The sequence below is a fragment of the Zingiber officinale genome, chromosome 5A (assembly GCF_018446385.1).
Source record: "Zingiber officinale cultivar Zhangliang chromosome 5A, Zo_v1.1, whole genome shotgun sequence".
Lineage (NCBI taxonomy): Eukaryota > Viridiplantae > Streptophyta > Magnoliopsida > Zingiberales > Zingiberaceae > Zingiber > Zingiber officinale.
The window spans coordinates 124645860-124671146 of NC_055994.1; the positions used below are offsets into that span (position 1 = coordinate 124645860).

The window sequence follows — 25287 nt, forward strand, 5'->3', positions numbered from 1 at the left end:
CTCACCGACCCCTCTATCTACTCAACTTCTGGATGGGATCATTCACTTTGATGGGTATATATATAGGTGATACACATTGGAGGAAATTTCAAAAACCACTCTAATCCGTTTTACTTTGCTTGTTCTTTTACGATGACCACAATTGCTTATTTCTCTCATACTTATTTACCCTTGAAATGGATGATAACTATTCCATACTCAAAAGTGTTCTTGAGTCCAATCATGGATTTTGTGGGTTATCATTCAATTCTCATTACGTGGATCGTATGTTATTCACTTATGTATTTATGTGGAGGATGCAAGTCATTCACCTCTTATATACATACATATGATCCAATTCATATTGGATAGATTATGGGTCTCTTCTATATATGATGCATCCTTTTCTCATGGATTGTGAATTGTTCGGTCTTTATATACTTATATGTGATGCATCCTATATCCGATGGTTTATAGGTTGTCCACCCTTACATAATGCATCCTTTACCGGGCATATTGTAATCTGTCCACACTCAATATAATATATACTAATTTTTAGATAAAATACAATAACCCAACCTTATCCATTAGATGGGATCATCTTAGATTAAAACATTAGAGATGATGAAACTACTAAAGAGAAATAACAATAGATTGATGGTTATTTAATAAATAAATAAAGTGTACTTACCTTGCGAAATATTTCCGTTGTCTTTTATGAGATGTCATATCATGCACATATTCTATTACCCCACATTGCACTTGTATGTTCACGACCCACTTATCGTTTGACCATTAGATTAACAGACTTGAGGCAATCTTTCAAGGTGGTTGGATTTCTGTTTCAGATTGATCATAATGAGAGATAGCCAACAACCTATGTTGGAGATGGGTTATTAGTGTTCCTTTATTTTATTTATGCATTTTCCTTTAGTGTGTTTCCTTGTTGTCAGTATGAACCCAGTTGTATTCATCAACATGAGTCAAATTATGTCTGTCGGCATGAGTTGCGACATTGTTTTCTGCATGTTTTAACCTATTTAATAAAATTTTCAACATTATTATTATTTTAACTGTGTATTCAATTGGTGGCTATTACAAGGTTATAGTGCAGCAAGGATATTTTATGAGCGAAGACCCTAGCCCTTGTATAGGGACGGAGCCCTTCGGTCATGACAGAAATTCAAGGTAAATGTCCATTAAATGCGGTACAATGAAAAGAAAAGGTCCATGATGAGAATTAGATCTCACCTTATTCTGCAACGATGTTACCGCATCCCTCCATTGTGGATTTTGAGCAGCTGAATCTCTCTCTCTGATAAAAGTTACCACGGTAGATTGTGGTGTTCTATGAGTATAATTTACATGTGAAGGCGGCATTTCTCTCATGACCCATAAGACAAAGCCTGAGGGTACTGATGAACCTGAAAGAAATTTTAGAATATCGCTTGCAGTAACTAGATAAATGAGGAAGCAAATGGGACTTTGCAAGAGACAGTAGTTTTATGACATAATTAACTAGAAAATTTTTGACAAATCATGTTGCACCATTATTATGTCAGATCATTTTTAAAAAAATAATAATAATTTATATGGCCTAAAATTAGTTAGCCTTTCTTAAAACCAATCATATGACATAAAAAATAGAAATTGATTTATTTGATACAAAGGACAACTATGTCATGTTTTCATCTTGTCAAGTCATGTGATACTGTGTCAATTCCAGATTCTGTTTTGCAATTCATGTTTCAGCAGGTGTTTGTGGGATGTGCATGACACGTTATTATCGATATATGTGTAATACAAAAACAAGCCAAGTTAGCTAGCAAAATCATGCATTGATACTCATCCACTTAAAGTTGATTAAAAGATGTCACATAGTAAATCTCACTACCATGCAAGGAATTGTGACCAACCAAAAAAAAAAAAGTGCACCTGTGTGGTACACAAACATTAACAATGAAGGCTTATCACAAATAAAACCATCTGGTACTTAGATATAGGATAAAACTGATAGCCATTGGTTGTGTATGCTTATGTAAGTTGTAACAGTTAATTTTATTTTGTTTCATTTCTAATTTGTATCCAAAAGGAATATTGTGAGCATACCTATGAAGTAGTAGAGAAAAACAAAAACTGAACTGAGTAGGTTCTCTGAATCACGTGGGTGCCAATTTGAAAGCATCTCCAACTGCAAAGAAATATGTAAATGCTAGTGTGCGATTGATGTCTGTTGCACTTATTTAATAGAACGATTTAACAATTAACAACAACATACTGGTACAGTAGTAGTAACAGCTAGAACAGCAGATGATGTGAAACATAGAACAGTCACAGCTGCCAAACTTGCAACCTGCATATATAACCAGGTACAGTAATCTTGAGAAGTTTATCAAATCGCCAGAAACTGAAGCATAATGAAATGTCATTTTACAGGTAGCAAATCTAAGGACCTATAAAGATGATTCAATTGAATGGTTTGGTAAGAAAATTCAAAAGTTAAAGTTCATATACTTCATAATATAATATATAGTTCAATAGAAACTGTTTGAAATTTGAGCGATTAGTACTACAATCTGGAAACACACGCAGAAATATATAACAAAGAAAAGAATGGTGAGAAATGACCTAATAGTTCACATAACCACCAGAACAGGTCTGGGAACATGATCAGACAATAGAATATTGTTGATATCATCTATATGGGCATATTGCATTGTTGGAATCACAAACAGCCTATATGAGAAAAATCTAACGTACGAGAAAAATGCAACAAAAATATAAAATTGTCATATAACACGCTTTTAGGATTTAATCATTATGTTTTAAACATTTGGAAATGTCATCTAACATTTATTTACTCCACATATATGTAACTGAATATACATCAAATAATAAGTTATAAGCAACATTCAGTATGATAAAACATAAAACTATATCATGCTCCCCAAATGATTATGAATGTCTTGTCATTTCTTTGGGTAGATTCAGATTTAAAAATTTATTTATTTCATACAAGTCATAAAGTATAATAGCATTATGATGGGAGATCCAAGTGGCCATGATACATACCAATGGCAGAGTTGTGGGGGTAATGGAGTGGTGTTAAGCTGGAGATATCCACTAGTATTCTCTGTACGCTCATTGATCTTAGTCAGATGGATTTATCCATTGATTCCATTCCCACTCAAGAGATCTCCTTTAGCAGGTCAGTCCCTACAAGTGACTTGATGGAGTTTATTGGCTCAGAGAGAAGCAGGCAGATGGGTGCTGAGATGGTCTGGAGGTGGGAGAAGGATGAGCACTTCTCAGTAAAATAGGCTTATCACGTGATCCTTGGTGGTCTGGAAATAGCCTCTTGCAAAAAGCAAGATAAGACTGCGTACAATAGATCCTTCCCCGGGACCCCGCATAGCGGGAGCTTCGTGTACCGAGCTACCCTAAAGCATGATCCTTGGTGGTGGCTGGTTTTCTCTGATGGTGAGGTTGGTTTGGTATTCCAAATGGATTAAAGTTAGGTGTGGTGTGATCTAACCTTGTTATCAAGTGTGCAGAACTTGATGGGCCTGAAGGACCTGATAGCTAGTGGGAAGTCCAGATAGATCAAGGAGTGACCCGATATCTAGCGGGAAATCCGGTTGAATCCGCGGGGCCTAACAGCTGGCCGAAGTCTAGTTAGGTCTGCAGGCCTAACAACTGATAGGAAGACCTGGTGGGTTAAAGGCAAGTCAAGCGATTCTGTATGGTGAGGTAAGTCACAGGATAGTGTTCCAATGAGAAAAAGTCCCAATTAGGGACTTTAGGCACTGGTCCAAGTTCATTTTGGATACCTAAACTAAAACCATGACTAGATCATGGACTTAGACAGACACGATCTAATTAATAATGTTGTTTTATTATTGTTCTAACTTTGTTTTGTACGTTACACTTTATTTTTGGACTAACGCATTTTGCAAGACTAAAGTAGCAAAAATCAACCTCGGATGAACAATGTCCGAGGAGCCTCAGAGCTGACTAGAGGCACCTCGGAGTAGGCTTGGAGGTGCCCTGGATCCGTTAGAAACGCCCTCAAAGAGATAAAGTTTGAGTTGTAGGGAGGCGCCCTGCAGTGCATTGGAGGCGCCCCTGGTGCATGCTTAGAGACGCCTTGGAGCGCTTGGAAGGCGCCCTCGAGTGGATAGAAGCCGAAGTCAACATTGTTTATTGCAACTGGGGTTTAAGGGATTAAACTTAAGGTTGGAGGCGCCTCCGATGAGCTTGGAGGCACCCTCAACACTCTTTAAAAGAAGTGTTCGGACAACACAATGGATTCATCTCTTCTACAAGCTTCAACGATTCTTCTGCTGCTTCAACTACGCTATGTTGCTGCACTACTGCTCCGAGAACATCCGACCGCCGCTGGCAGACCGACACCGACACACGAGCCCGTTCAAACTCTACACTCCTAAAAGTGTTGGTAACAATTTAATATTCTTGTACATCTTTCATACTTGCAAAAGGAAAGTGTAGGCTGTTACATTTTTTCGTTTTTCGTACTTGTATTCGATTCCCTCTTCCAACGATTCCGAAAGAGGTTTATAGCGGATTGCCCGTCAATATGATCCGAGGGATCGTGGGTCTTGGAGTAGGAGTCGTCGAAAGCTTCGAACCGAGTAACTCCTTGTGTTCATATTCTCTTCTTCTTTGCTTAATTGTTTTTATTTTTCCGCTACGTACTTTGTTTTTAAAAGAAGAAAAAGATAAGTTTTTAAAAGACACAGTGATTCAACCCCCCCCCCCCTCCCCTCACGTACCTCGATCCTACAGAATCAACAAGTCTTCAATACATTTGTGGAAGCATAGCTATATATGGTTTAGTTGACACAATGTAATGTTATTTTCCAATCAGTCAGTAAGGATGTGAGCAATACGCTCTGATTTTTGGATTGAAATTCTTGAGCTGTGGATGGTGTGTGCCAAATCATGCAAAAGGTCATAAACATAAATTGAGTAAGGAGGATAGGAAGCTAGTCAGGCAATCGCTCTTACCTTTTTGCTTCATGTGCATCTTGTGAAGAGCTCCTGTGTTAGTGTTCAAGAAATCCTGTGCAAACTGCTGTGTATTTTTATCATCAATGATATCTTGTGTAATAAGTTGTCACAACAAAATCTTTTCTCAAAAATTTATAATTTATTATGATTTGAAGGGGCGAAAATGAACTAACAAGTTATGCACAGAGAAAGTACTATCTTGACATGCTAAGCTTCAGTTTCTTTGTTTCAATAATAAACTACATTAGGAAAACTAAGGCTTAACCAATAACAAAGCAAATGTGAAACCTAAGTGAACCTCATTAGACAGTTTCATAAGCAAAGCAAATGTGCAGACCTAAGTAGGAGTTCTTATTTTACATACCTTCCACATTTCAGTAGATGCCATTTCCGAACGCACTTTGCTCATTTTTGAAAACAACAGAGTCCCTGACATGATCAAGAAACAAAAAATCATAATACATATGAACATGAAAATGTGCCTTCCAAAAGCAATGTTTCAATGTTTATCCATAGGTGATATAGAATGTTGGTGACTTTTATAATGCATCAAATGAGTAAGCGAGCAGGAAAAGTAAAATAGAAAACCTCCTATGGGCATGCTAATATAGAAAAGTGTCAAAGCCCATAAGCACATAAATTCAGAGCCAAACTAACAAGTCACTGAGAATAGTGTCCAATAGAATTTCATATTTCCACTGTTATGGTTGAATGTGCAACAATCCTACTGAAGTAAACGCTCTATCAGCTATTAGATTTTTCATACTGGCAAATTATGTATTGTCCAATCATTAACAAGGTAAATGTTATGCTTCTAGTAGGCATCACACAGGCAAGTTGTACCCACTGTTATGGTTGAAAGATAAACAGTTATTACCAAAGTAAATGTTTTACTTCTTATAGGCATCTCAGCTAGAAGGCTTATCATACAAAAATATCCAAAGATCTTTCAAATAATACCTTATTTTTCGATCAATAGTAATTTACATCATGATCAGGGCAATCGGAAATAAATTTGTTACCCTCTCCTATCTAACAAGTGATAGAAAACTTAGCTGGAATTCTATTTTTTTTCATTGCTTACATTTTCTCTACTATCTTCACCTGACAATCTATGGAGTTATCATCCACAACATACAATAGAGCTTTGGTATTTCTTGAGGACAGCTCAGTTCTATGTAGTGTGATTTCTCAATTAGTTAGCACAGGAAATCATCCACATTGGTCCAAATTACAATGTCAAAAAAGGAAGCAATGACAGGTCCAATGGAAATTTGAAATAAACTTGAGTAATGAGATTTCCCGGCAGAATGCCCACACTAATCGCCACCCTTATATATCAATCACTTCTGCCTCTAAAAATACACATTCAATTAAAGTTTTCAAATAAAATCTGCAAAAAAAAAAAAGATTGAAACATATTCTAATTATCATCCAAATAAGTTTGAGTTAATCCACATAATTCCCCATGCTATCGTTTATGGAATTTCCACCTTCAGCATCTATCTTTTTCCTACAGATGCTTTTTCTTGAATTGCATGTAAAAAAGCAATGCTTTCCCATGTGAAATAGTTTTCCAGTTTACATTTAAATTATTGCTGAAAGTAAAACCCAACTTTGTAGTCTAACATGGAGGCTTCCTGCTAATAAGTTTGCCTTTATACTGCATTGGAGTGAGTCTCCATGAAGCTTAGTTGTTATCAGATCTTGGGAAAAGATTGTCAAACCCTTCACACTATGGGAAGGCAATATTTCTCTAAAGAGAGTTGGCTTGTTGATGTTTCAACTAGATAATATTTCTGACTAATTTTTTTCTGTATTTTCTATTCTGTGCATCTAATTTTTCTGATTGAAATTTGGATTTCTTAAACTCCTGTTTCGTCCAACACCTTTGGGTTTGGATCTCAAGCTTCATGTTTCAGTGTTCAATGAAAAACGGCATTGCAAGTATTAACTATGTTTCAAATCATCCTGAATGCATGTAGCTTAATGACAGTTTATTCCCTAACTAGTATTCAAAGAATTCAAATCATAAATACAATGAAAAAAGAAACAGCGAGAAAAAATAGTCACCATAGCAAGCAAAAGCACCACCTAAAAGGAGCATTGCTACAGAAGAAGTATATAGATAAACCTGCAAAAAAAGAATGTAGCATCAGCATTCCCAGAAAGATATGGAAAAGGCAAAATAGAAATAATATAGCTGACGAAGAAATGCATTGCCTAAACTGTTCTACAATGTGACCCTTGACTGCCATATTCTGGAGACTTAAGAAATAAAGATAGACAAGTATCAATAGTTCTTAGTTTAACCAAGTGTTTAAAATCTCAATCTGACACTGATCTCAAAATTTGTCCACGCAATATGTATCATGTAACATATCCTAATAAGATTGAATCTACTGTGCCATGTCTACAGCCCGTGGCATCATAAATTTGAATGTGTGATAGAAAGGACAACATGCTGGCAATGATGCTTATCACAAGATCACACCTCCACAAGTGAGGTTTGCAGAGATTTGACACCCATGGGCTTTGCCCACTACTGCTTCCTAAGAGACCAAAAAACAGGGTGTCAACGCCAGGCAGCAAAGCAAGGGACTCATCAGCACATGCTTAATGATCCGTTGTTGGGATGCATGACAGTGTTGTCCATGTCAAGATTCGATACATCTCGAATCCTTGAACTGAAGCAATGAAACCAAGACAAAACAAGAAGATGAGAGGTGTTTCTATCATGATTTTGGCTTAACCCCCTCATCATCCCCTTAACTTTCTTTAAAAAGGTGTGTAGACAAAAACATCCTCAACTTGGTACTTATTGCAACAATAGCAAAAACTCATTTCAATTTCTTCAAAAGGAAAAAAATTGCCATAAGATAATTGCATTTTTCATCCAAATTGAAGGAATATCTGACACCTCAATCCATAAAAAAAGACTAATAAGTAAGAACAGCCAATAACATACCCTAGCCACAAGAGGAGAATCGATAGGATTTTTTCCTCCACCAATCCATATCAAGATGGAAAATGCGATCATAGAAATAAATATAAGGGCAATCACCTAAAAAAGAAATGGTGTGACATAGTTCATCAGTATTTCATAAGCAAGCACAATTCAGAATGTTCTGAATACGAACAATCTTCTTTCATCCATAATATTAACTTCAACAAACATGTGAAGGCATTTGTAGTTCAACATGCTCAACAAACAAATACTTACCAAGATTACAAACTTTTGTCGGTTTCCAACATGAATGCTTCGAGGAAAGCAAAATACTCTACACCCATCAGCATGCAGCTGATCTTGTTTATTCATTGACTTATCCAACAAAGCTTCAGTGCAACCAGGTTCATAATCTTCCTCTTCATCATCACTTGCTTGATGGCACAGGTCAACCCTACAGAATGTAAATATGTCACAAGCATAAGCAAACTTATTAAGTTTCAGATGTTCATTCGCACAGAAATTGTGATAGTTAAATTTAGAGGATGTGGCTCATGTTCTTCAAGTGAGCATTAGATCTTCCATTGCGCAGCTAAATCATGGGGTAGCTCCAAAAATGATATAATCGTGTTTTCAACATGGATCCTTGTTAATATCATTTACTATTTAATGTAATCTAAAAGAATACAAGGAAACTAGAACTTATTAATCAGGCCATAAAAATATAGTAGAAAAAATCAGATTGGAAAATATGTAATTACAAAGTGAGCTATTCTTGTAAAACATATTATGTAGGGAACAATACGACTGTAGCCACTAAAAACAGAATATTTCATGATGATTAAAAAGGATCTTCTCCACCTATCAATACATGGTATTCTTCCATACATCGTTTCTGTTGAAGGTGAAGTGACTTAGTTTGGGTTATTAAACAAATGGAGGAACCCAAACAACTATACAGAGTTGGCTTTACATAACATGTTGGAATTACTTTGCTACAGGAGAGACAATAATATTAAATGTGGTAGAACAAAGGAAAAATGTTTAAGGGGTAGCTATATCAAAGTAATTATGTTGAAGCTGAGTTGTATAACTTCCCCTGATTATGGATTGGGCTGTTGATGGTGCAAATTGATGCAAAAAATTTTGATTTTTTACTTAATTTATTACAATAAAATGAATACCAAATTGTAAATTGTAATTAGATAAAATCAAACGTCATTTTATATATAATTGGTCCAGATTAAATCTAACATATTAACCTTGAAGAAATTGTACTATGTGAAAGATATTAATGAAACTAAGATAAAGACAAACTAATAAATCCCCTTATTTAAGCATGTCGCAAGTTTCAAGTTCTAATATATCAAGCTACAGATCCATAATGTAAAATATGGATATAAAACTTCTGTTAACTCTATCTTTTGCCTGGATTATCAATGCAGCAGACACTAAACTTAGAATATGTAAGCTCATGGCAAAAAAAGAAAATGCAATTGTTTCAAGAAAACTAAGATAGCAATTATCCACAAGGGCTCAAACTGAAATCTTCATTAGTGATTAGCATGGGTAGCATATGCATGTTTCCAGAGAAGAAGATTCAAGAAATAAGATATTTGCAGATGTAAAGCATGAATCTGTTAGATGATGATAGAGCCACAACTACATGCTAAAACATGAAATCTAAAAATAAGAAAAGCGATGCAACGACTGAACATGAGGATAAATGCACTGCACAAAGTCATATAACATTATTAACCATCCTAGACAATTACCTAAATTCTGCAAAAAAAATATATGCACAAATCATCAAGAATGACAAAAGTTCATCTATACAGTAAAAGACAAATCATTACTAATCAAAGGATCAGTAATACTTTTTATGGATGCTATCAGAGCAACAAGCATTTAAATATTGACCATCATTGAAAGCTCAACTACAATGAGGGAAACTCAGATGCACAGAATCATTAAGTACTTTCACCAATTGTAGATTCATGCATCTATTTGTTGAAACTGGTAACGGGGGTTACTTACCAGAAAGAGATAAGCAGGAGAAATGCAGCAAGAAAGATAATTTGAGGGCAAGCTGCAAAAAAAATGTTTGTAGAATATGCAAATGAAAACATCATCTATCCGATCAAAGAAGATTAATTTTACATGTATTCTTACCCATGAAAGCAAATCCACAACCATGTGACCAACATCGCCAACCCTCACAAGTAGCAATAAGAGCGGATATAAAGTATGCCAAGTAGCCTGACATCAAATCAATACAAGCCATCAAATATGCACAATATAAAATGTGCAGCAATAGTCAACAAAAGTTGTCGCAATCAATTAGTTGCTGTACTCTAGAACAATAATTCGGAAGGCATCAAAAAACCATGGAACTTATAGAAGAAACAAAGAAAAGTGAAAATTTGAATGATAGCAAAATAAAATATTAGATGTTTGCAGGAAGATCTGTCTAGTTTATAATGGCACAACAAACCCAAGCTTCAAAATTTATCAGGCAGGCAGAAAATAAAAAGGAATAAACAGAGGAGAGAAACGCTTTACAATTAAGTTGCTTAACAAGTGCATATATTATAAGTTCCAATCTTATGTTACTTTTTTTACTCAAATGAATTCATATCATGTTGGATATATATGCCATGTAAACAACCAAGCCAGTAAAGTAAGCTACTAGCATGCATCTCTTAAGAATATAATTACATAATTGATCGATTTCCGAATAGCTAAAGCTATGGAGAAAAGTGGTTACTCGACCAACTTTAACATGGTATTAGTGGAAGAGGTCCAGTGTTCAAATTCTACCTGTGGCAAGAAAAAAAACATTATCTCATCAATTCGTGTGTTGAATTAAGTCAATCAAGTGCAGTATACTCACCTGAATATAAAGTGAGAGTGTTAAAGATATAAAGACAGTTGATCAATTTCCTAGGAGTGTTAAAGCTATAAAGATTTGGCCAATTTCCTACTAGCTTGAGCTTTAGGGATTAGTTAGCCAATTGATTATCTGTAGAAATTAATTAGACTACTTTTTTTTATTGAATGCATAAGAAGCAATTGATCATCATAACATATAACAACAAAACATGAATCCCACTGTTTTTCACTCAGCTATATAAATTTTGTCCTGTTTTAAGCAAGAAAGGGAGACTTGGTGCAACAGTAAAATTGTTATCGACCTTTTGCTACAATAAAAGTGTCTACAAATATACACAACATACAAGCTTCTGCTGCCCTGGTTGAAAATAACATAAACAGGAAATTTAGCAGTAACAGATGTTATGCTTGTTAGAAGAGATTCTCATTATATTGTAGAACTAACAAACAACATACAGTTTTTCAATATAAAGATTTAGATCATATTAGACTAGATATTAGTGAAATCCAAGATTACTCCGTTCATAAGAAGATTACTCTTTCATAATATCCATCTTACCTATGTTGGAAGAGCCAATCATGAGATGGAATATCTGCAACAGAATATATTCAATAGTGCAAATTATTCACAGATAATGGAAGAAAACACAAGGAAGAAGCAACAGATGATGGAGATGTTTATGGATGCCAAGATCAGTAGATCTATGATATTTACATAAAGAAAATCTGGAGAAAAAAAAATAAATTAGACCGAATTAGTATGATATGGATTAACTAGGCTGCACAATATCTGTGTATTAAAGAAAACATATGTTCTTACAATATTTTCACATCCTCCCATGATTTGTCCTAGGAGAGAATCATTCATCAATATTGTCTTATCTAGAAGAATAGCTTGCACTGAGAACTAAAACCACTAGCAAGAGAAGCTTATGCTACATGTTTCTCATTTGGAAGTTCTTAACAGAATAAGAATCATATCCATTATAGATGGCAATATTGAATAATAGTTACAGTTCCTAGGAGTGCATGAAAATAAATAAAAGTAATTAAAGAAAAGTAGTGCTCAAGTGCACAGTAGAGGTTTCTCTCCATCTTAATTGGATCACACCAGTTTGCCTTCATCAAAGGCAGTACAGGCAATCTGTTACATGTGGTCCATTGATATACTCAATTAGTGGAAACATAAGGAGCAGGAGTCTATTGTGATCAAATTGAATTTCGAGAGGTTCTTCAATGATGTGACTGGGTTTCGCTCTCTCTGGTGATGAAGTTGCATGGTTTTCCTCATCTATTGATTGTTTTGGATTGAGGGTCAGATTACCTCAGCCAAAGGAGAGGCAGTGATTAATAACCAAGAAGGCAATTAGTTCAGGTGTCATGGGGGTGCGAAGCAGGAAATCCTCAAGGACCATATTAATTCATATTCTGATGTTCTTCATAGTGCTCTGACACAGGGTTAACAGAAGGGTCTTCTCTATGGTATTGCTTGAGATTTTTATGCTCAGAGCTTTCAGATATCAAATACTTCATTTTGTGGATGACACCCTGAATTTTTCTAGGGCAGCAGCCTCTGATATCAAGAACCTGCTAATTGTGCTCTTGGTTCAGTGGGCTTCAAGTGAAATAGCAGAAGCCCACATTCGCATACTTTAGCTTCGTGTGACCCAACTAAGGAAAGCGTACTGGGACACACTTATTGGGAGACTTTCTTACAAGTTGGCATCTTCACAAAGGATTTTATGTCAGTTGGGAGGAAGAAAAACACTTGCAAATAATGTGCTCACATTGATGGTCATCTATCCTTTCCTGTTGATTCCTTCTTGGGTAATTCGTCAGATTGATAGGAATCAGGAAGAGATTCTTTTGGCACCAACAGCAATAACATGCTTCTAATGTTTGCTTTTTTGCTTTGTGGGATCATGTATGTAGGTCATTCCATCTTGGAGGTTTTGTAATTGTTACATACAATCAGGTCAACCTATGCAGATAGTGGTGGCTCCTCATACAAAATTGTTCACTTTGGGGACATGTTACCACACATCTATAGTTCTGAAGAACCTTCTGGGGTCAAGTGGAGACTAATTTCACTCATTCCCATATATATGGAAGAGCCTCCTTTAAGTTAGAATTTTCTGTGACATAGGCATTGTTCAATGTACCCTTCTGGTGTGGTAGAGAGGTAGGAGAAAACACAAGAAGGCACATTGTTCCTGACTTATAAGAGCATTGCAATAGGAAGGATATTATCATAAAAGACATTTGTTTTCTGGGTCTATCTTTCAATCACTTGTGAATGCTAGCTCTTAATTGGATATTTCAAAGGGTTAGTAGCATCTCAGATTCCTTAGTATGACTACTTAATAGATGCGAGAGGAGCACAACAAATTGCTTCGCTGTCAAATCAGCTTATTCTGCTTTGATTCATAAGGGAAGCATGGATGGTTCTATAAAATCAATTGAAGGTCCTCCTCTCCTATGAAAGTCCAAATTTTTTAATTGGTTGGTAGGTCATAACAAACAAAACACAAGGTTAAGGTTGAGGTTAATAAACAAAATTAGTGGGTGTGGACCCATTTTGACTTTTGTGTGCAAATATGGATCATCGTGATGAGAGAACCTCAGAGCATCTTTTCTTCCACTGTGATTGTGCTAATTATGATCCGGGTCTTCTACTTACATGCTTTGATATTGATCGCTCATTCTGTATGAACAAATATAAGTGGTCAAGGTGGTTGCAAAACATCCAGTCCTCAGCACGTGGTCAGGCATGGATACATGATATTTGGAGGAGAAATTACTATATCTTTCATTCTAAGAGGGTTAAATCAGAAGCCTTGTATTCTTGCCTAAATTCTATGTGGCTTTGGGTTTTCTGTGCCACCAGGAAGCATTCAGTTGCACTTTTCTATTCTATAGCTCTATTGGCAAGCTTGGTTGAAGCTTTTGTGGAGCTGATTAAAATGCCTCCTGTTTGCTTGTATTCCAGTCTGGTAGGAGATCTTGGAAACCAAAGATCTTTATCTAGATTTCAAACAGCCCAAACTACAACAGCTTCATCTTCATGCAGAGCTGATTGGAAATGAGAAGTCCTCTTGATCCTAGTGTAGTTGTAGTTCTTCAACATTTTTTTGATATTTTTGATGTTGTAGTCATTTCACCCGTTTCATTCCAAGCTGTTTCTCAGATCATTACTACTGTATATTCTAGACTTTGGTTGATATAGTTTGGGTAAACTGTTGTTCTCCTTTTATCTTTTCAAAAGAAAAAAAAAATCGTGTTGAGCACCAAGAGGATAAGCTTCTAAAGATAATGTGCTAAAATTAAGATTCATATTCACTTTTTCTTAAGTAAAGCATTTAAATGCCATGCAATAGGAAAAGAAAGATGCAGAGCCTAAAACTAAAGATAATCTCTAATAAATAGATTGTACAGTGAGGTAATATCCAACTATACAATATCAGCAGTTTTTTGTTACCTTTTGGCGAGTCCAACCAAGTTGCTGATTACGCAAGTGAATTCTAAACAACTGCAGTCAATTTTGAAAGTTGATCAGCTACACAGCTGAAGAATGTGCACAAAGACAAAAAAAAACAAATGATGACGCAAGCACATAAATCACTTGTCATCATATAACTGCTATCCTTTGTGAAAAGGGGTAAAAAGCAATGCATATGTAAATACTGTAATGATAAGTCTGAAATAAAGTTGAAATTGGGAGACACCACAGATATAATGTTACAAATAAGACGAGAAAAGAACCATAAACATGATTGACTCAAAATAATTGGCTAAGAACCATATAACTGCTATCTAGTTTCACAGATCATACAATAATTGGCTAACCATATAACCATGATTGACTCAAATTTTTACAGTAGTTCCTCTTCTAGATTATAGAAAGATCCATCTCTCGAATGAACATTGTGTATCCCACTCCCATTCTCATAAAGTAGTCCAAAAGTATACACCATCACATAATAAAGAAAAGAATGTTGCATAAAAAGAAAAAGAAAAGAAAAAAGATGGAAACAAAACAAAAGAAGAGGAGAACATGGATAAAGAAGAATGATATGTTGAAAACTTGAAGTGTAAACAACAAGAAACATAGTATACTGGTTAATTGAACATTGCATACACAATAAATCACAATATCAAAATTAACGAAATGTATCGATCATCTCTTTCCAAATAAGAGAAACATGAGTAAATGATAAAGTAAGTTTGAGTTTAGGAAGTAAGTGTAGGGCAAAAGCCAGTAACCATACAGAGCAAAATAATGACTCTGCAACGGAGCATATAGCAAGCAATACATAGTAGTACATGGGAGTTTTTCAAGTATGAAACTGTCATGAGCAACCATAGGTTGAAGACAGGAAACTAGATAATGGGAATGTCATGTGGAAATGTCAGCGGCAAGGCACAAAGCATTCTAGTTATTGGGCATTACATACTCAGTAGATCAACAATATCAGAATAGCTGAAATGTATAGAGCAACACTTTACAAATGCAAGAAACGTATGTAATAATGTAAGTTTGAGATTTCGGAAGCAAGTGTAAGGCTAAAGTCAGTAACTTTACAAAGAAAAATAATCACTCAGAAGCGAAGCACTTTAGAAACCAATAACAAAATGGGCAACCCTCAAAACGGCGTCTCTTTTTTATTGAATCGTTACAGGGGAGTCGCATTTTGATTTCTCTTCAAAATGATGTCCCGCCTTGTGTTCTCTACCAATATTGTCCCTCTAAGCCCGTCTAAATTGTTGCATTGTCGCCAGCCCACCAAAGATTAATAGACTGGTTTTCTTCCAGCCTATGCCCTACCAAAACTGGTAGACATCTATCCAAATATTGATACAATTCTAAAACTTCACCAAACCAGTACACCTTTTCATCTCTCTGCAATTGTATTTTGTTCTCCTTACAAGCATCAGTTTGTCATCTCATCCTCCCTGCATTACTACATCTACTTTATCATATCATCAGACTGCCCCTTAATTATCATTTTCATAATGTCATGTAGAATAACAATCAGTGCTCTGCCTTGCTTTTGTGGTTTCCATTTTCAGTGATAGAATCCAGGAACACACGGACTGTGGTCAAATTGTGCATTCTCAAAATGATAACTCTACGACAACAGTGAGCCAGGGATGGAAGGCATGTGGATTTATTTTGTTCATTAATTGGGTAAATTTGATATCAAATGAACAAATAAGTTTCTTTTATGAAGATGAGACCAATCAGCAAAAAAAAAGACACTGTTATACAGTTTCTCTATTTCATATTCCATCTGAGAATCATACGAGACAATGAAAGATGTTTTACAACACAATTTTATGCTAATAAAGATTAGTAGTTTTATAAATCAATGATGCAACTGGAAAATGTTACCTACGGAATTACAAGGATGTTAAACAAGATAATTGTAATTAGTATAATACGAATAAATCTTAATAGTTAAAAAAAATAGTAAATGGGTTTAGATTCTAGGAGTTGACAACTCAAATGATTTCTATTTAAAAAAGAAAATACATGTAAAAAATTTAGATGAAGAGACCATATATCATCAGCCTATTGAGAAAGTTCATCAACCAAGCCAACGGCAAATCCTGAGACACACCCCCTTCATTTTCTATCTCTTACATGACTATGGAACTTCAAAAACTCTGTTTCTATGAATAAAGTAAAGCAACCTTCGACACATGCAGTAAAAATAATAATTAATTAATTAGTTAAATACAGTAAGCATCATGCTGTTTTTTCATCCTACAAGCTGTAAAAAACACATAAGCTAGACATATGCCAGCAGAAATCACACTGAAAAGACTAATTGGACATTGATGACAGCTCTCCTCCCATGATAATCGACCAGCCTCAGCTAGTTCATAATGATATCATCCAGACAACTCTACTAGAAATTATATAAAGATATACTAAACATCTACTCATTAGCAGATCCAGTATTAAAAGTGTAAGCAATGCAACAGGAAAATGGGAACAATAATTATGCATGGGCAAGGAGGAAAAGAAGAAGAAAAAAACATGTCCGGGTACAACCAAATTGGAAAAAGAAGTACCCCTATAAGACACTACTAAACATAAATGATACCAGATATTTTGGAGCGCTAAAAAGCATTAGCCATTGTTCAGTTCCAGAACCAACCATCAGACACAAAAAGCTAATATAGCCTTGATCCACAATCGTGCTCTTCAAAGTTGATATCCCAAATTGAGGACCTAGTATGGTTCGTGAATAGCAGACAAAACTGGATAGCATTCATTTTATCTGCGTGAATTTTGCTTTCATAGTGATACATCTCACATAACCAACAATATGAAAGAAAAACTTTCACGTTTCATCGGTTTACGCTGCAGATTTTCGCAACAGCCCTGGAGACCTCAAAGGAACACAATTACGGTAGCTAAGGATCCTATCCTGCTAGAAATTCATCCTAATCTGCACTACAAACACAAGAATCCAATCCATACAAAACAAATAACAAGCATCAACGGCCCCGAACATTGGCGACTAACGGAGCCCTTCAGTCAAAAGCACAGGAACAACAAAGAAAGATATCGTCAACGCCAAAGGAGGGAAACAGTACGAACCTGCACAAACGCGACGACCGCGACAGCCCCATCCACAGCGGAGAGCACCGCACCCGCCACCTCGACTTCTTTCGGCAGGCATCTCATCGCTGCCTCTCCCTCTCTCCGCATCGAGATGCCAGCGGCGGAAAACCGATCAAGGGGGAGGGGGAAGGAGTCACAGGCAGCCACTCGCTTCCTCCACAGTGCCGGCCACCCAGACACAATCGCAACCACGTACTAAGCGACAACCGCCGGAGATGGAGGCGGAGGAGAGGAAGAGCGGCGGAGGCGGAAGCGATTAACCGGAGCCCCAACACGCGGTGCGTAGGTGGATGGAGAGAAACGAAGGTGATGTCTTAACGCCACTGGATGTAATTAACTTTTATACCCGCAAAAAACCTGGCATATAAGTGGAGGGAACAGTTTACAGGGAGGCCCACCCGCATTGAACCCGTGGAGACGAAGGTATACTTCGCGGTGAGAAAATTAAGAGTATGAAAGTACGTCATCAGTAAAAAGGACGTGGATCCTTTTGACCCACCTAAGAAGTGCTGGTTGACTGGAAGGCGTTCGGTCCTACGCCGGTGGGCTTTGGGATTCACTCACCGCATATAAATTTTATTGCGAAAAATTAAAAATTCTGCAATCTTGCAAGTGATGGAGTTTTAATTACTTTGAATTATTTTAGGTATAAAAAAATTAAGTGATATCCAAATTAAATTTTTATAGAATTTATAAAATTCATGTAGTATTTAAATTTAACTTTTTAAAACTCTATGTAAATTTTTTTTATCTCAAATTTCAATAGATTTCCATAAATTCTTTTAAAAATTATATAAATTTTAATCAATAAAAGTTCTCTAAAATAATTTGTATAATTTTAAAAATAAAATAAAAAGTCTTCTCCTCATCCTTTAGATTTCTATAGACTTCAAATCGCCTTTAATTTTTTACAAATAAATCATTTTTCTTTCCGCTCCTCCATTTTAATTATTTCTTTGATCTTAAAAGTCCTGTCCTTGTACAAACTCTCGATGGCCTACATCAATCATTCAGCATGCATTTCATACGAAGCTGAGAGACTACTTATAAGTAAATTGAAGTCGAAGTCGATTTGGACGGCGGAGTTGTGCGTAGAGGGAAGAAGTAAGTTTTAATATAAAATATATATTAATAAATTAAATTAATTCTTAATTTAATTAATAGATAATTTAATAAAGTCTAATAAAATTCGACCTAAAATATTCTATAAAATTTATTAAATTTTAGAATTTTCTAAATAAATTTTATATATTTATATTTATTTATTTTAATAATATTATTACTAATCAAATTAATAATAATAATATTAATTTTAATACTCATCAAATGTATCAATTTAATATTTTATTAAAAATTTGATCACATTTAAAGGTTGACAGCCTTTCAGATTAATTTAGACCAAAATTATAATTAAAAATATTAAAAGTTATTATAATATTAATAGATTTAAAATTATATTATTCAAGGTTTTTTTTAAGTGAAACCTTATCTTCTCTTTATTTTTAGCCAAAATAAGATAAAATTATATAAAATTAAAAAAGTTTTTTATGGACAAGTTTACTATTTATTATTTTATTAAAAAATAAATTTAATTAGATATTTTAAATTTTATTTAAAAATAAATATCTTGCAAGATTATGATACATTTTTCTAAGATTGAATACACTTCCTTAAATTCATAAATTTAAGTAAAATTTATAAATACTTGTAAAAGTTTTTAAAAAAAATATAAAACTACATGGAATTCTTTTCACGGCTAAATGATATTATATAAAAGTCAATAAAAATTTATAACTCCATAAAATTTATCATTAAAAAAATCAATAAAAATCATTCAATGACATCTCATAAATAAATAAATAAATAAATAGCTTCATCGAAAAGTCGTATCCAAAGTAAATATGTAGGTGAGTAAAAGATTAATTTATTTGGGTAAATCTAGAATTTAAATTTTAAAAATCAATTAAATCGAACCGTATCAAAATAACACAACATCAGTTAGTAACTGTGCAACTAGGGGTGTAAATGAGTTAAGCCGCTCGTGAGTTATTCGAAACTCGATTCGATAAAAATTCATTCGTTAAGATAAACAACTCAAGCTCAAGTTTCACAATATTCGGCTCGTTAGCTCATGAACATGTTCGTTAAATTCATGAATCAACTTTTAAATAAAAAATGATAATTTTCATATTAAATTTATAAATTTTACACTCTACTTATGAAAAACATAGACAAATATATTAAATTTATTTATTAGAATAAAATTATAAATTTTAACAAGAATATTATAATATTTTTAAAATATATAATTTAATTTTTAATGAATATTTAAATTTATAATATATATTTATTAAGTTAGTTTAGGTTTGATAAAAGTTCGAATAAGCTCGTGAGACATGAATATATTCATTAAATAAAATTTGAGCTTATCTCAATTATAAATGAGTCAAACTCAAACATCTAAAAATTTGACTTGACTCGATTACACTCCTAAGTGCAACCAAAGAAATTAAAAAGGCTATTGATTCATTGCAGCAGAAAGACTATTGAGTAAAAGTAAAATAACGGATGCAATTCGAAAGTTTAGTTCGGTTTTTTGTTATTTTAATTATTTCTATTTATTTGATTCAATTTAAAAAATTAAAATTCAATTTATATTTTAAATTTTACAGTATTTTACCGAATTATTGATTAATTTCTGAAATTATTAAATCACATATATAGTTTTAAAATTATCCAATTAGATAAATATTTTTAATTTTATTCTTACCAGTCAACTAATATTTTGAAAAGTCAAATCCACTTATCTAAATTTAATCAAATCACTAAACTAATTTATTTTTTTAATGAAAATTAATTTTAAATAAAATTGATTGATAGACGAGTACATAAAATTATAATCATGCCCTCCACATATATTTAAAAATTTTAATTCATGTTAAAAAAATATATAACTATGGACTAAACAATATCATATTGACATAAAATTAGATCATATTTATTTGATTAATTATCCTAATTATATTCATATTTAAAAAATTATTATTCTCAACCTATTTAAATTAACATTAAAAATTATGGATATAACTAACCTATAAAAATTAATTTAATGTCAATCCCTAATAGTTACTGATTTAATTAAAATTCTAACATTTTGAGATATAGTCACAATAATTTTAAAATTATCCCATAATTTAATAATTCTAAAAACTTGTTAATTTTTTTTAAAAAAACAATTAAATCAAATAACATTGTAATCAAACTAATATTACTAAATCAAAATCAATTAAATCAAATAGTAATATAATCAATGATATTGCTACATCAACGATTAAAAAAAATAAAATGCAATTAATGGCATGATTACAAAGCTCGAGCTCATCACCTCTAAGGTAAGGATTTACAAGAACTAAGTGAAAAACAACTAATATTTTGAAAAGTCAAATCGATTTATCTCAATTTAATCAAATCACTAGATTAATTTATTTTTTAATCAAAATTAATTTTAAATAAATTTGATTGATAGACAAAATGGGTACATAAAATTAATTTTTATATATTCATATATCTCCTCATGCCCTCCACATATATTTAAAAATTTTAATTCATATTTAAAAAATATAACTATGGACTAAACAATATCATATTGACATGAAATTAGATCATATTTATTTAACTAATTCTCCTAATTATATTCATATTTAAAAAATTATTATTCTCAATATATTTAATTATATTTTAGGCAAAACTAAATGTAATTAAAATTCTAATATTTTGAGATATAGTCACAATAATTTTAAAATTATCCTACATAATTTAATAATTCTAAAAAAGTTCATCACCTCAAGGTAAGGATTTACAAGAACTAAGTGAAAAACAACTACCAAACTCCAAAATTAATCAATAGAAACCCAAACACCTTTAATTAGTTCTATCTATGATTCTGTTGTAGTTAAATCGAACAAATACTTATAGAAAGAAAATTCTTTTAAGTAGATTAATTATTTGAGGGTTGACAATTAATGTTAATTGTGACACAAAAAAATAATTGAGTTAATAACAAGTTAAATGAGATTAAAAAAAAAGACTAAGCAAACACAACAAATAAACAGAACAAAGATGAATGAGCAAATGCATATAGAAGTGGCAAAGTTACCTCTTATAAAACCAAACCACAATCCATCAAATTTAACTTGCAAAATAACTACCAAAATCACACTGAAATTTCTCAAGCAGTTCTTGATGTATGATGTTCATCATCTGAGGAGAAAATTGATACTGGAAAGACCTACTACAAGACTTTGAGAAGCCTCTGATGCCAATCATGCAAACAAGTTTGGCCTAGATGCCTTGAAGGTGGTTTTCAACTTCCTGCTCGACGGCCTGACCTTCTTGAACACCAGCGGGAACTTGATTTTGGAGTCATGGAACTGCTTGGTGCTCTCCCTCTTGCAGAGCTTGGCAGGTATGGTGGCAGTTTTAATTATCTGAATACCATGATACCTTACGCGATGACGAGAAGCCATCTCATCATACATTTGGTCGACTGCACCATTGAGAGTAGTATCGCGGTATTCCTTGTACATGTTGTGATAGCCTGTCCTGCTCTGATACCGCAACCATATGCCATAGTTCTTGATTTTAGTCGGCTTGCGCTCAAATATCTGCATGTAAAAGGTCATTTCTGTGAGCCTATAGAATGAAACAGAAATTAGAAATGAAAATAAAGCAAGACTATTCCCTCAATGAATATAGAGGGCTCCATGTACCAAACAAAAGAATTTAGTATTTACAACATTAGGAGAGAACCACAGCCAAGCTAAGATGGATGGATATTGGTGGCAACACCTCTGATTTGAGTACTTAAACAAGCAAACTCATTGAAATTTTCAAGTACGCAGTGCAATTGTTAGAATACATCAATAGATCATGCAACATTCATATTATCACAATATTTCTAGTATTCAATTGGTAACCAAGTAGAATAAACCAGATGCATACAATGAAATACCCAATCAACTATAAAAAATAAAAAAAAAAACACAGCAAAACATCCAGATTCAACATTATAAATTGTTTCCAAATACAATGATCTCGTACTTAATGATCTCAAAGGAATCATGATGATCTTGCCAATTAACTTAAAAGAAATAAAAATTTAAAAGAACATTGCAAAATAGTAGAAGAACAGCATATTTGATTGATGGTTGGCGAACAGAGGCAAAAGAGGAACAAACCTCATTTATGGCTAGCACCTGCCCATTGCTCTTCTTAATCTTCTTCAGCTTCCTCAAGAAGTACCTGCAGTAGCCATAGAATATTGAATACATGTGCTTCTCTGCGGACAAAAATTGATCTTCAGAAATAGGGTTCCTGAATACCCACCAGAACTTGGATTTGGCGCGGACATCATTAGTCGCCCACAGCTTCATCCTGTAAATCTTCGGATGTTGATCTGTCTCCGTTGGAAGACCTCTTCCAACAACCTGATACTGATGGAACTGAAACCAACCAGAACAAACAAGGAATCAAAAAAAAACACACACACATATTTATCTGATCCGTAAATCTCGATAAGTATAAGCATAGAGGGCATCGATGAGGAAAGAGTAGGGTCTCAAGTACACCAAACAACGAATTTGGAGCGTGGAGAAGACCACGAGAAGATGCCGGAACCGAGCAGGCGGAGTAGAAAGGGGAGGAGGGAAGAGGGGATCAACAGAACTCACCCTGAAGGCCACCATTTCGACGCACCTGAGATCACCTTCTCTGCTGGACTCTCTCCTCTAGGACTCCCTCCGCCGCCGCGACTGCCGAAGCTCCATTTTCAAGAGAATTTATACTACCAAAAACCTAACGGCCAGATAAATGGGCCGGTCTACAAGCCCGTGGACCTTTAGATCGTTGATGCGTTTGTAGCGTCCATTTAAAACCCTAAAAATGGATTTCCATAAATATATTAAAGCTTTATTTTTCATCGATCAGCCGACTAAAAAAATAAAATAAAAAATAAAAAATTATATTTTAGTCCAAATATAATTTTTTGTGTCTTTAATTTTTTCATAAAAACGTCATTTAGCTAAATGATTTTATAGAAAAAAATTGATTAATGTTGAATAACGTTCAATCTGTAGTAGTGACAGTTAATCCTATTAAAATTTTCTATCGATCATTAGAGTAAATGGAGAAGCACTTACGGTGAACGGTCCAGAAACACAGCATCCTTAGTTGTAAATCACATTTGAAGTACAAATTGCTATAAATACGTTTAATTGATAATCGAACGATGAGTTTCTAGAAAACAATTAAGAGTTTTTACTGTTGCACCATAGCTCCAGCTAGATGATTTTATAGAAGATCATTGGATAGAGATAAATTGCAATTCAAAACTAGTTATTTTTACAAGTCATTATTTTAATAAACATCAACTAACTATTCCCAAACCCACTTTGTATCTAAAGGTCGTTTATTTTCAAAATTAATTAGGCGAAATCTCAATACTCAAGTTATTAAAATACATAAACTTGTTGTTTAAGTTCTACACATGATCAAACGACTTCACTTCTTTTTATTCCTCAGCTGCCTCACTTTCTCCGAGCTTTGACTACCTCACTCTTGAGGGTAGATCCTCTGATTCACTTTTTGTGGACCAGGGGAGGGCCACTTGTATGCATTGGTGGGGAGTCATGGCCCCCACGTATTTACATGTGGGGCCATGACTCCCCACCAATACATACAAGTGGCTCCTTCTCTGGTCCGCAAAAAAGCGGACCAGAGGATCTGGGCTGCTTACTTTCTCTCATCAATAATCCTTTCTTCTTCACTCTTTTCATCTTTTTTGAATCATCAACATGTTGAGAAATAAATTTTTAGAGTTTATTGAGAATTAAGGAGACCTTTCATTCATAGTGATAAAGATAACTTTTTTGTATCGTTGGCGAGGAAGAATTACCAATCTATTAAAATTAGAATGAGATTAATGATTTGTGAGTTCGTTGGTGAGAGGGATTATTTGATTTTAAATGTGTTTTTTTTTTATAATTTAGATGCCCGAAAATAGATAACCTTCCCTATTATTTGTGTATCAGTTAAATTGATAGTAAAGTTTATACACATTTAGAGGTGAACCTTTGGAATATTTTGTTGGACAATCTTTACATGGATGGTAAAGTTTTTGTTAAACAAGATAAACTTGTTGTTTAAGTTCTACACTGCACTTCTTTTTATTCCTCAGCTGCCTCACTTTCTCTAAGCTTTGACTACCTCACTTTCGAGGGCAGATTCTTTGATTCGCTTTTTCGGATTAGGGGAGGACCACTTGTATGCATTGGTGGGGAATCATGACCTCCATCTATTTACATGTGGAGCCATGGCTCCCCACCAATGCATTCAAGTGGCTCCTTTTATGGTCCACACAAAATGGACCAAAGGATTTGAGCTGCTCACTTTCTCTCATTAATAACCCTTTCTTCTTCACTCTTTTCATTTTTTTTTTTTTGATCATCAACATGTTGAGAAATAAATTTTTAGAGTTTATTAAGAATTAAGGAAACCTTTCATTCAAAGTGATAAAGATAAGTTTTTTGTCTCATTGACGAGGAAGAATTATCAATCTATTAAAATTAGAACAAGATTAATGACTTGTGAGTTCATTGGTGAGAGGGATTATTAGATTTTAAATGTATTTTTTTAATAATTTAGATGTTTGAAGATAGATAACCTTCCCTATTATTTGTGTATCAAGTAAATCGGTAGTAAAGTTTATAATATTTTGTTGGACAATCTTTGCATGGATGGTTGAGTT

General features: G+C 33.9%; 2 protein-coding genes across 5 annotated transcripts in view; both read right to left on the minus strand.

The window, feature by feature from the left end:
• LOC121981592 (tobamovirus multiplication protein 1-like) overlaps positions 1–17793 on the minus strand; it is a 28867-nt gene extending 11074 nt beyond the window's left edge. The window contains exons 1-12 of one of the 3 annotated variants that reach the window (XM_042534188.1): positions 17460–17793; positions 14328–14378; positions 11409–11442; positions 10130–10216; positions 9995–10046; positions 8234–8411; positions 7979–8074; positions 7084–7144; positions 5375–5439; positions 2258–2332; positions 2089–2170; positions 1231–1394 (exon numbers count right to left, since the gene is read on the minus strand). In XM_042534188.1, the coding sequence (XP_042390122.1) occupies positions 1231–1394; positions 2089–2170; positions 2258–2332; positions 5375–5439; positions 7084–7144; positions 7979–8074; positions 8234–8411; positions 9995–10046; positions 10130–10216; positions 11409–11442; positions 14328–14378; positions 17460–17570 (1056 nt within the window). In that variant the 5' untranslated portion in view covers positions 17571–17793. Of the gene's footprint in view, positions 1–1230; positions 1404–2088; positions 2171–2257; positions 2333–5374; positions 5440–7083; positions 7145–7978; positions 8075–8233; positions 8412–9994; positions 10047–10129; positions 10217–11408; positions 11443–14327; positions 14414–17459 lie in introns of all 3 variants that reach the window. The other 2 variants (XM_042534187.1, XM_042534189.1) reach the window with 2 other exon arrangements.
• A 3828-nt stretch (positions 17794–21621) lies between these two features.
• On the minus strand, positions 21622–23317 carry LOC121981594 (60S ribosomal protein L18a). Of its 2 annotated transcripts, none has more exons than XM_042534190.1 (4): positions 23213–23317; positions 22869–22984; positions 22721–22784; positions 21622–22147 (listed from the first exon to the last, which is right to left on the minus strand). In XM_042534190.1, exons 1-4 carry the CDS (start codon positions 23225–23227, stop codon positions 21806–21808), a joined length of 537 nt encoding a protein of 178 aa, XP_042390124.1. In that variant the 5' UTR covers positions 23228–23317; the 3' UTR covers positions 21622–21805. The 2 variants fall into 2 exon arrangements, with proteins under 2 accessions (XP_042390124.1, XP_042390125.1); XM_042534191.1 differs by having other exon boundaries at positions 23238–23302.
• Between the last annotated feature and the right edge of the window lie 1970 nt (positions 23318–25287).